This window comes from Azolla caroliniana, unplaced genomic scaffold (genome assembly GCF_043228905.1).
Source record: "Azolla caroliniana isolate FFs.n. ecotype wild unplaced genomic scaffold, voAzoCaro1.0.p SCAF_18, whole genome shotgun sequence".
Lineage (NCBI taxonomy): Eukaryota > Viridiplantae > Streptophyta > Polypodiopsida > Salviniales > Salviniaceae > Azolla > Azolla caroliniana.
The window spans coordinates 126,799-138,508 of record NW_028230453.1 but is presented as its reverse complement, the minus strand read 5'-3'; the positions used below and the strand labels follow the sequence as shown (position 1 = coordinate 138,508).

Here is an 11,710-nt window from a genome sequence, read left to right as displayed (position 1 = left end):
TAGGTCGTTGCACAGAGAGAGAGAGAGAGAGGCACAAAAGAGTCTTTATTCCATAAAGCAAATAATACAACATCCAACCTCACAAAGAGGTTACAAGGTCACTATATATAGTGACCGACTTAGGGCAACTACCCTTTATGATAATTTCATAAATGGCCAAAACGGAATAGTGTGAATACGTCCATTATACACATGTATTCGACACTCCCCCGTAATGGGCGTATACATGGGTTATCTAAGATTACAGGTATAGACTTAGGTTCTCGGACATATCAGCTTTGTTCAAGTCGGCAGGGTCCGAAGGCAGAAGACCGAACTGGTCGGGTCGGAACAGTTGAAGCCGATCATTAAGGAACTGACGTCGGTTGTCGGGAACCATCCTGCTCTGTGTCCGGCTCTAACCGGACTGGTTTGTCGTTACGCCCATCTGATGCCGAAGAGACCGAAAGCGGTCTGCCGAAAGACATTTGGTCATTCCATCTGCGACATTGTCGGTTGTGGATATTTTCTCTAGACCGATTTTCCCTGAAATGACGCAGTCCCGAACGAAGTGATATCGAACGTCGATATGCTTGGAGGCGTTGTGGTGAACCGGATTTTTCGACAAGGCAACAGCACCTTGACTGTCGCTGTAGACAACTGGAGCCGAGTCATGTTCGACTTGTCGAAACGTGTGCGCCAGCCGACCGAGCCACAAAGCTTCTTTTGCTGCGTCGGACGCAGCTACATATTCTGCTTCGGTCGTTGAGGTCGCTGTGCACTCCTGAAGTTTCGACTTCCACGAGATTGCTCCATTGCCGAATTTGAAGCAGTATCCGGTTGTTGATTTCCGACTGTCTATACAGCCGGCGAAATCCGAGTCGGTGTAACCGACTACGCCTGAGGTTCGGTTCGGACCGAAAAGAATGCCGTGGTCTTTTGTGCCAGCCAGATATCTGAACACATGCTTGACTGCGTTCCAATGCGATCGGCCAGGATTGTGCATAAATCTGCTGACGACTCCTACGGCGTGAGAAATATCAGGCCGTGTCGCGACCATCAGGTACATAAGGGAGCCGACTGCCGGTGCATACGGTACCGACTTCATATCTTCCCCCTCCGGACCGGATGTCGGGCAGTCTCGCTGAGAGAGCCGAAGATTCATAGGGAGCGGGGTTGAAGCAGATTTGGCTGATTGCATGTTGAAGCGTTCTAAGACACGTCGGATATAGTCGGTCTGAGACAGAAAAAGATGTCGTTTATCGCGATGCCGACTAATCTTCATGCCAAGGATGTGTCGTGCCGGACCGAGGTCCTTCATGGCAAACTTCAACCGCAGTTGCCGAACGAGATCGGCAAGTTCGCCCGCGTGGCGTCCAGAAATTAGCATGTCGTCCACGTAAATGATGAGGAAGATGGGTGATCCATCTTGAGCTGTATTGGTGAAGAGACAATGGTCCTCATCGCTTTTGGAGAAGCCGATCGATTGGATGAAGTCGTCGAACTTCTTGTACCATTGTCGCGGTGCCTGTTTGAGGCCGTATAGACTCTTCCTGAGTCGGCAGACTAGATGTTCTTGGCCGGTGGCCACGAAGCCTTTTGGCTGCTCCATATAAATTTCCTCGTCAAGATCACCATGGAGGAATGCTGTTTTGACATCTAGCTGAATCAGCTCCAAGTTGTCGGCTGCCACTACGCCGAGTAGGAAACGAAGGGTTGTCATTTTCACCACTGGTGAAAAAATCTCGTCGAAGTCGACACCATATTCTTGTCGGAAGCCCTTCGCAACTAATCTGGCCTTGTACTTTGGGGTGGTCGAATCAGACGTCTCTTTTAGTCGATAAACCCACTTGCAAGGAAGAGCACGTCGGTTCCTGGGTAATTCAACCAGATCCCAAGTCTTGTTTGCCCGAATGGAGTGCATTTCCGACTCCATCGCCAGATGCCAGGTGGCTGAATCGACAGATGTCGATGCGTCTTCGTAAGACGTCGGTTCGCCGGCGTCGGTGAAGAAAATTCCAGGAGAATACCTCTCCGGAGGTTGCGACAGTCTCTCGGATCGTCGAGGCATGATTGGACTGGTCGCATCGGGTATCGTGGTCGGATGGTCCGAAAGCGGATTGTTCTGCTGTGCCGAGTCGGAGTTGTCCGAGTCGGTAGTGTAAGGTTCAGCTACCCGTGAAGCTGACCGTGTGTTGAGAGCGGGGCCTTCTTGAAGGGTCGGCACATCGGAAAATGTTACCCTTCGGACTTCGATCGGTTTTTCGACTGATGGATTCATAGCCGACTCGTTGAACACAACGTCCGAACTTCGAACGATTTGTCTGCGTTCGGGGTCCCAGAGTCGGTATCCCATTTCGCCGTCGGATCCATATCCAAGGAAAATGCATTTCCTGGACCGAGGTGCAAGTTTTCGGCGATCATCTTTCGGAATAAGGGCGTACGCCTCGCATCCGAAGATCCTCAGCTTGTCGTAATTCGGCTTACTGCCGTTCCATAGTTCCTGAGGAATTTGAAGTCCTAGAGGTCTACTTGGCGACATATTGATTATGTGTACTGCCGTGAGTAGAGCCTCTGCCCAGAAGCCATCCGACAGTCCGGAGTGTTGGAGCATGGAAACTATCCTTTCTTGGATTGTCCGATTCATTCGTTCTGCAATCCCGTTTTGCTCCGGACTGTGTGGTGCCGTAAATTCACGTCGGATGCCGCGTTGTCGGCAGAATTTGACGAATTCTTCTGATTTGAACTCTCCCCCATTGTCGGTCCGAAGGCATTTCAGCTTTCGGTCGGTTTGATTTTCTACCATAGCGAGCCAATCGGTGAAGATCGAGAAGACCCGATCTTTGGTGCGAATTAGATAAGCCCACACCTTTCGAGTCGAATCGTCAATAAAAGTGACGAAGTAAGAGGCACCACCGAGAGACTGATGCGGCATTGGGCCACAGACGTCCGAGTGGACCAAATCGAGAGGTCTCGATTCTCTTGGTGCTGATGTCGGGTGTGATGTGGCTGCTTGTTTGCCATACTGGCAATGCTCGCAAAATTGATGGTCGGAGAAGGAGAGTTTAGGGATGTATCCGGCTCTAGATAGGTGCGTGATGCCGGCCTTGCTGAGGTGTCCTAATCTTCTGTGCCATAGTGATGACACAGGAATATCCACCAAAAACAGGTTACCCTCTCTGAGCGTAACATGTAACGGATACAGTGAGTGTATCTTGGGTCCTCTAGCAAGCAGGAGGTTCCCCCTGTGGAGTGTCCACCCTCCCGAAGAAAAACCGGCACGAATGCCGTCTTCATCTAGTTGTCCGACTGAGATCAATGGCCTTGTGAGCTCGGGTACATGTCGGACATTGTGGAGTACAAGTGTAGAGCCCCCTGCAAGGTTGAGCTCTACTGTGCCGATTCCGACGATGTCACAGTGTTGTGAGTTGCCGACTCGAACTGAGTCGGAGCGACGGATCGTATATTGCCGAAATTGGGATCGATGAGGAGTCACGTGAAATGACGCGCCCGAATCCAAGAGCCATGTGCTCGATTCTTCAGTCGTGAGTAGAACTTCTGATCCGACTGGATTTTCTATTGATAGTATATTCGGGTCGTCAGGTAGTACATCAGCTGAGAAGCTGACGTAATTGATCTCCTCATGCCGGCCACTCTTCTTGTTGTTCTTGTTCTTGAGTGCGCGGCAGTCGGCTTTGATGTGTCCGGGTTTCTTGCAATAATTGCAGATTCGGTTATCCCGTGACTGGCTCCGTCTTCGCTGATTGTTCGGCGGTCGTGAGGAATCTCTTCCTCGTATGTTCGATCGGTCTGTCAAACCTTGTACTACATAAGCGTCGTCTGTTGAGTCTTTGGCGAAAGACTTTCTCCGAGCTGCTTCGGTCAGGATTGCGCTCGTGACTTCGGAGTATTTAACAGCCGTGGTTGACGCGTTGCACACGGTTGTGACGAAAGTTTCCCATGATGAGGGAAGGCTGCTCATGAGTATCATTGCTCTGAGTTCATCCTCAATTGCCGTCCCCTGTGACGAGATTTGGGAGCTTATGCTTTCGTACTCATTGAGGTGTGCTTGAACCGAATCGGATTCTTTCATCCGCAAGTTGTAGAGGCGCCGGATCAGAAACATCTTCGTTGCGGCGACCTTCTTTTCGTAAGTGTCCGACAGTGTTTTCCACAGTTCGAATGCTGTCGTACACGATTGCACCGTAAAATATACCGATTCCGATAGGTGCATCCGAATCGTGGCACGGACGATTCTGTCCAGCTTCTGCCACTCAACTGGTTTGTATCCTTCTGGAGGTTCTTCATTTTCGATGGGATCGATTTGTCCCTTGACTATGAGATAGTCCTGCATTTGCTCTTTCCAGAAGTTGAAGTTCGATCCATCGAACTTTCGTAGACTCATTTCTGACGAGCCGGATGTTGATGCCATCAAATTCGGTTTCGGTTGACGAAGCTCGGTTCGGAGTTGACTACGAACCTTGTTGGAGTGCAGCCGGTTGGCTCACCCGATATCGTTCTAGTCAGATTTGAACCCGAGTCGGTTCGGCTTCGGAACTTGCTCGAATTGACTCCGGTAGCTTGAGGGACAGAACCGACTGGTCTTCCCGAATGTTGCCGAGTCGGAGTGAGCCCGGTTCGCTTCGGATATATATGCCGAATACCGATTATTGAAACCGATTATTTGGACCGATTCTGCTTCGGGTGGCTGCAGTGACGAGAGAGACGGATCCAACTGATCCTCCCGAATGTCGATCAGCCAGATGAAGCACGAATTTGGGGCTGTTGTCTTAAGACCGATCTGCACCGAGTGGTTACAACGAGCGGCGTTTGATTACCTCTTCGGATGCTGTTTAACCGAGTGGAGCACGATCGCGTCAATGTTGCACAAGGGGATTTCACCTCGAGCGGTTACGATCACAAGGAACAGAGTACAACCTGAAGGCTTACTCCAAGCAAGAGGATCTAACGCGATGAGATGCAAACCTGTTTTTCTTCTTCTTCTCTCTTCTTCGAATGACGCAGGAAACCGAATGCTGAGACGACGGCCGACAGCGGATTGAAGGACCGACTACTGTGCAGGCTCTGATACCAGATGTTGAAAGCGAGGTCGTCAATGCGGAAGATCAAGGAGCATTCAGTTCTGTTCTGAGTACCTGCGTATGACAGAAGGTAGGTCGTTGCACAGAGAGAGAGAGAGAGAGGCACAAAAGAGTCTTTATTCCATAAAGCAAATAATACAACATCCAACCTCACAAAGAGGTTACAAGGTCACTATATATAGTGACCGACTTAGGGCAACTACCCTTTATGATAATTTCATAAATGGCCAAAACGGAATAGTGTGAATACGTCCATTATACACATGTATTCGACACCTCTTAGAGGGTCATATACTCTCTCGAGTCCTGTTAGAGGGTTGTATACTTCTCTTTGGTGTGGTTTAAAGATGAACACCAACAAAAAGCATTCATCTCATTACATCTTCTGTTGCATGGTGGTGGAGTCTTCTTAGAGGGTCGTATCATTCTCTTTGGTGTGGTTTAAAGATGAACATCAACACACAAAACTTTCATCTCATTAGGTCTCCCATTGAATTGTGGTGGAGCCTCTTAGAGGGTCATATACTCTCTCGTTGGTGTGGTTTAAAGACGAACATCAACACACAAAACATTCCTCTAATTAGATATTTCATTTCACATAAATTTCAAAAACTTTAAGTCTAATGTATTATGAGTGATTGACTTGCCTTAATTAGTTGGTGAGAGGAAACCATGAGGTGGCCTATTGCTTTGCAAGCACCATGGGGTATGTAGGTAAATGTCCATGTGCCTTTATATATGTATGAGCCCATCCTTTGAAAAGTTTGTGAAATAGTATTTTTGGTAGGACACCTTTGGCAAAAGTGGCACATGTGTATGAGCAATGACTTTTGGGTATAGAATTGTCGTAGGTCTTGCTTGTCACAATACATCGTTCCTTGTGTATGATATTGAAAATGTGGCAAGTTCTCGATGTCAAGACACTTGTTGTTGAACCACTTCATCACTTTATGAGTACCACAATCCATCTCCTAGTTGGATGTGGTAGGGACACACGTGATGGCATTTGCAAAGGGGGGGGGGGGGGGGGGGGGGTTATTTGATCCAAGAGGGAGACCTACTTGGAAAGTAAAAAAGCCCAAGCCAAACCAACAATGTATTTCCTAGTATAAGGGTGAATTATGTTGATTATCGTACACAGTTAAGCAAAAAGTTCACCATTATTTGTGTGTTGATCGTGATTCCAGCTTTTGTTTTAACTATGAAAGTATCAAGTGATGAGTTTGTTAATGAGACGTACGTAGACACATGTGAAAGGAGGGTTATCCTGCCATGCGAGCATGTCCTTGGACATGTAGTGACATTGTTTGTTGGTGTGATCCATACCTTCGTGGTGGGTCAATGTGTGATAAGTCTTGTCCCCTAACCCATACATAACCACTCCACAACCATAGGAGAAGATCGGTAGAAGAATATGCGTGGGCAAAACTAGTGCTATCTTTTCTATACGTAAATACATACGTACATACTATACAAATACATGCGTAGTACGTACATACATAATATGTATGTATTGGAACTTGGAAGTAAAAAGGATTCTAAAAAATGGAGAGAACAACGAAAACACGTGGGCGAATGTGATTGGTCCGCAATATTTATGCAGAGCAGCAGCATAAGAGACTAGAAAACCAGAGGAAACAGAAACATTCCGGAAGAAGCAGAAAGGAGAGAACAGGATCATCACAGCAGCTAAAGGGCAGAATAGAAGAAGAAGAAGAAGAAGAAGAAGAGGAGGAGGAGGAGGAGGTACAAGCATACAAAAAGAGCCTTGCAGAGAAGAAAAATCTCGGATCTAAGCGGTTCTGGCATTGCCTCTCTGCTCAGGTCAGTTATCTGCTTTGATTTTATGTGCGTCTCTCAATCACACTTTTCCGTCACTAGTAATTTGTCATTGTTCCTCCATTACTCGGACAGATCTGGGGTTTCGTTTTTGATAAGTTATGGCCTTCGTTGGAAAGCACCCCAAGTGCAAAGTGTGTGAGAAGATTATCTTTAGCTTCAGCGAAGAGCTCCTTGTGGATGGCTCAATATATCATCAATCCTGCTTCAAATGCAAGAGATGCCAAAAGCCTCTGGTAAGTAGTGCTCAGAACAGAGAGAGTTTCATGTCAAAACTCCCTTTCCTTCTTTATTGTTAGAGAGAGACACAGATAGAGAGATTCTCTTATTTCCTCTCCTGTCTATGTGAGCAGGTAGATGGTTATTCATTCTTTGAAGGCTCTCCTTATTGTGAACCTCATTTTCAGCTTATATCTAATAAGATCCCTGATGCATCAGGTTCTCTACTTTTTCTCCATCGTTTCTCTGTATGCCTAATGAGCTCTAAATGTTGGAAAAAACTGAATCATTTCAGAAACCTTTTTTGGCAGTATCTCCTGTGAATAAAATCTATCCTGCTACCCAGGTCCCTGGACTGGTATATAATTCACACAGGGTTCTCTTTACCTTTTGCTTTTGTTCATGGTTGAGTTTTTATCTTATCTCACACACTTTTCTTCTCTGTTTAATACACTGATGCAGCAAAGAGCCCCAAGCAAGCTTTCTTCGTTCAAGTTTGGCACACAGGATAAATGCATCTCTTGTAGCAAAACAGTCTATCCCTTGGAGAAGGTGAGCTTAGTTCCATATTCTGAGATGCATTGTGGGTATAAATCGCAGAAGAAGGTCTGGATGTCAAGGTGTCCATCAGCAATGAGTGGGAAAAGACGATATTTAAATTATGTATCCATAGGTGAGAGGAGAAATAACTGCTTTTTGGAAATCCATCTCAGATTTTCCTTCATGGCTTTATAAATGACTTTGCAATCGACAAGATCTTCTGGGAACTTTGTTTAGGATTATCATTGAGTGGAACATGTGTTTGTCATCACAAGTTTGGAAGATGACCTTCTGAAAGAGGATCTACAATTTTCAAAATCCCTCGTGAAGAACATTCTTCATCATAACTTTCAGTTCTGTTGATTGGAGGGATAATATTTAAATTTAATGCATCAATCTTCCTAAGTGATATCAGGAGGTGTTTTGTTGGAAGTGAACTTTAAGTTCTATTGATTGGAGGGATAATATTTAAATTTAATGCATCAATCTTCCTAAGTGATATCAGGAGGTGTTTTGTTGGAAGTGAGAAGGAAGATTGCTGAACTCCTATTGGAATCCTGGTGCGGAGTATGGATTAATTTCTTGCTCGGATGGTTGCCTCTGAGAAGGAAGGTGTATATGGAGCCTGGAGGTATATAATATATTGTATGGAAGATGTCATGGAAGTTTGAAAATGCAAGAGAAGTGGTTCTCAGTCCCAGAGATATTGTCTTCAAGAAGGATACATTAGTTTTAATTGAATTACTTGTTCTTCCAGTGCAAGCTTCAATCACCAGGCACACAGTTTCCCACTTTGGTTTATGAAGCTTTTTAACTAAAGAAGTACACACCTCTCTGTTCATTTGCCCCACATGTTCTGATCTCATTTTTTACCAAAAGAAAATTGGTTTAATCAATTTCTTTGTACATTCGATTCATGATTACCCTTAAGTTTCTAAAAGATATGGTGTCACGTATTATGCTAAGCAAAGAGTTCATGTTTCTCATGTCCCATCAGTCTCTTTTTTTGAGGGTCTGATGTATTTGCAAAAGTATCTGCATTCTGAATCTATGACCTTCTTGTCCATCTTCTCCATCGTGTCTACAGTGGTAGGGTGTGCAGGAGAGGGCAAAGGAGGTCAGCATTTTCAGGCTTGAGTTTGAATAGTGATGTAACTTTTAGCCTTCAAATGGAATACATGGCAAACATATGCTTGAAAATTCACTCATTTATTTCTTCACCTGAGAGGGTGAGGATTTTAAAATGCTGAATATTGACCCATGGCTACAGAAAATCTCTCAGATCTTTGATTTCTTGAAGGAAATTTCTTGTTTGCTTCCTTCATGCAAGTAAAAACTTTATGACTGCATCCATGCGTTGATTTAAACTCTCCATATAATCACGGCCTTGCTTTCTATCATATTTTTGGTGTTCTATTTTTTATTATATAGGTGAGTGTGGAGGGTGTGTCCTATCATAAGGCATGTTTCAAGTGTTTACAAGGGGGTTGCTCCATAAGCCCATCAAACTATGCAGCCATGGAGGGAAGACTCTATTGCAAGCACCACTTCAAGCAACTCTTCAAGGAGAAAGGTAATTATAGCCAGCTTCTTGTTAAGCTTCCATCGGCAAAGATTCCTCAGTTGGCATCCTCTCCGGCTTCTCCTCGTCATGATGAGCCCCCTCTCATACCTGCATCTGGTACTACAAAAGAATAAAAACGTCCACATTGTTGTTGGTCCGGTTCCACTTGATCAAGCTCCTTAGATTAGGTGTGTTTTGATTGTTTGCCATCTTCTTTTGAATATATCTTTGGCATGAGCTATTTATTTTTGGGCAGGCAACCTAAGAATTGCATATCCCTCTCCTAAAAAAACATCAATCGGAAAATGTGAAAACAAAACATTGGATTTGTGACTTACTTTCCATTGTGAAATGTCCTAAAATGTGTTTCTGCCGACCATCAGGCATGTGTATAGTAAATATTGCTATCAGTCAGAAGTGGTCTATCTTCTTCTGTTATATATGTTCAAGATATTTTGGGAAATAAAATAAAACGAAATGGTTGCGTTTGCTCCTTGGTAATGTTTTAGGAGATTTCATTTTTTGTTGACTGGGTCAATTGTTTTTGGGAAATAGAAGGAAATGTTAGTGCAACTTTTGAAAAGACAGGATAAAAGAGAAAAAGGACAGCCTTCTGTTATCTTGATAAAGAAGTGCCAAGTAATAATCATTCTCTGTCCGTGGAGATATCATCCATTTGCACGTATGTATGATTAATTTGTGGTACCTACTCTTTTCTTCTGTAAAGGTTCAGAATAAATGCTGTCTTTGGAAATTAGATTCATCTGCAACTTTTGCTGAATTTCTTGGATGTTTTGAGTGCCTGAATTATTACTTAATACAATAGTCTATTGTAAATAACCATTATGTGCATGTTGGTTTGTGGGCCTCTATGTTATGTTGACTTGGTCACAGAGCCTCAAGCGACAAATGTTGAGAGGGAGAAATCATTGTCTTTGTGAAATGCCCAGATCAAATCTATTCATCTGAGTCCAATTTATTTCCTTTTAGAAGACGAATGCCAGATCGAATCTATTCATGTGGAATCCAATTTATTTTATTTTGGAAGATGAATGCAGATCAGATCTATTCGTGTGGAGTCTAATTTATTTTCTTTTAGAAGATGAATGCGAGATCAGATCTACCTATGTGGAGTCCAATTTATTTTCTTTTAGAAAGATGAAAGCCAGATTAAATCTATTCATGTGGAGTCCAATTTATTTTCTTCTGGAAGATGAATGCCAGATCAAATCTATTCATGTGGAGCCCAATTTATTTTCTTGTTGAAGATGAATTCCCGTTTTCCATTTAGTTCATTCCTCTTTAGCATATAGATATCTCTTCTTAAGCTGTGAAGGTGTTTTAATATATGCAATGCAACATCCATTTAGGTCCTGCTTCAAGATATGTGAGTTGTTTTTACATGATTACCATACTTGATCATTGATGCTCATACATATCTGGATACTCCAATATGCACATTGCAGATTAGCAATGCTGAAAAAGCAATGATGTCTCATAACCTACACATCGCAAAGTGACTCCTAGATTCATAAGATGTAGGTAGTGAGACGTGAATATTCAAATAGCCATTATTCACAGAAACACCAGTAATATTATAATGCTGCAACACTTTTAAATAGAACTCATGAGTGAATTTGAATGGTTGGTCTTTATCTTAATGCCTATTTCATAGCAATGACAAAAAGAAGCATGAGACCTCAATATCCATTAGTTAAAATAACATATCCTAACTACAACTAGAAAGAATAAGCCCAAACTCCTAAATTCGTATTTATAAACCATATCCAATTTTATAAATATGTAAATGGCTCTACTAGATTGCTGCAGTTTTTTTAACAATATATCAAATTATAGTACTGTACTTTATACCTTCATCGTGAAAATTAATGTCATTCATGTATAAAGTTGATTGATTGCTTGTATATTTAGAGCTACTTAATGCATAGACTTTGGCTTCACAAACCCAAAACCTATCAACTAATAATACCTGCTACTATCAGAATCATAGGGGTAATTTAGCAACACAGCAAAAATAAACTATGCATGAAGTTGCTAAATAAAAAAAGCGAAGTTGACGAAAAAAGTTATACGACAAAAAACAGGAATTTATGAAACAAAAATAGCAGTGATAACCCCTATTCATTAAGTATTGCAAGTAGAGGTGAAGTTCTAATTAATTCAGGGTAAGGCAACAGATGCAGATGTGCCCATAAATTCTCATTTTACAAATGGTAATATAACACAAACAGAGCATTTCACAAGGGTATCAAAGAATGAGTTGTGTAATGTACATACACCATATGTGCATCAAAAGAATACCAACAAATGCACTTTTGATCTAGTTATTGTCCCCCTAGTCGCTTCCATTGTGAAAAATAGCAAAGAAATGCTGTCAAATTCGTCTAATGTTTGACATTGAGATGTATATGTCATATATGTGTGTACATCTATATAACTTCTGTGA

General features: G+C 43.1%; 1 protein-coding gene across 2 annotated transcripts; it reads left to right on the top strand.

Moving 5' to 3' along the window:
- Nucleotides 1–6,763: 6,763 nt before the first annotated feature.
- LOC147851893 (LIM domain-containing protein WLIM2b-like) lies at nucleotides 6,764–9,736 on the top strand. 2 transcript variants are annotated; one of them, XM_087334051.1, is made up of 6 exons: nucleotides 6,764–6,905; nucleotides 6,996–7,156; nucleotides 7,274–7,358; nucleotides 7,451–7,497; nucleotides 7,602–7,691; nucleotides 8,185–9,180. In XM_087334051.1, the coding sequence occupies exons 2-6, from the start codon at nucleotides 7,022–7,024 to the stop codon at nucleotides 8,203–8,205; spliced, it is 378 nt and encodes a 125-aa protein (XP_087190177.1). In that variant the 5' UTR covers nucleotides 6,764–6,905; nucleotides 6,996–7,021; the 3' UTR covers nucleotides 8,206–9,180. The 2 variants fall into 2 exon arrangements, with proteins under 2 accessions (XP_087190177.1, XP_087190176.1); XM_087334050.1 differs by having other exon boundaries at nucleotides 6,766–6,905; nucleotides 9,111–9,736.
- The last annotated feature ends 1,974 nt before the right edge of the window (nucleotides 9,737–11,710 follow it).

Bases quoted from the DNA above. Each gene is read 5' to 3' on its own strand.
- LOC147851893 (XM_087334050.1), top strand. From the start codon at position 7,022: ATGGCCTTCGTTGGAAAGCACCCCAAGTGCAAAGTGTGTGAGAAGATT. The intron at 7,157-7,273 runs GTAAGTAGTGCT...CTATGTGAGCAG, and splicing joins AGAGATGCCAAAAGCCTCTG to GTAGATGGTTATTCATTCTT. The intron at 7,359-7,450 runs GTTCTCTACTTT...CTTTTTTGGCAG, and splicing joins TAAGATCCCTGATGCATCAG to TATCTCCTGTGAATAAAATC.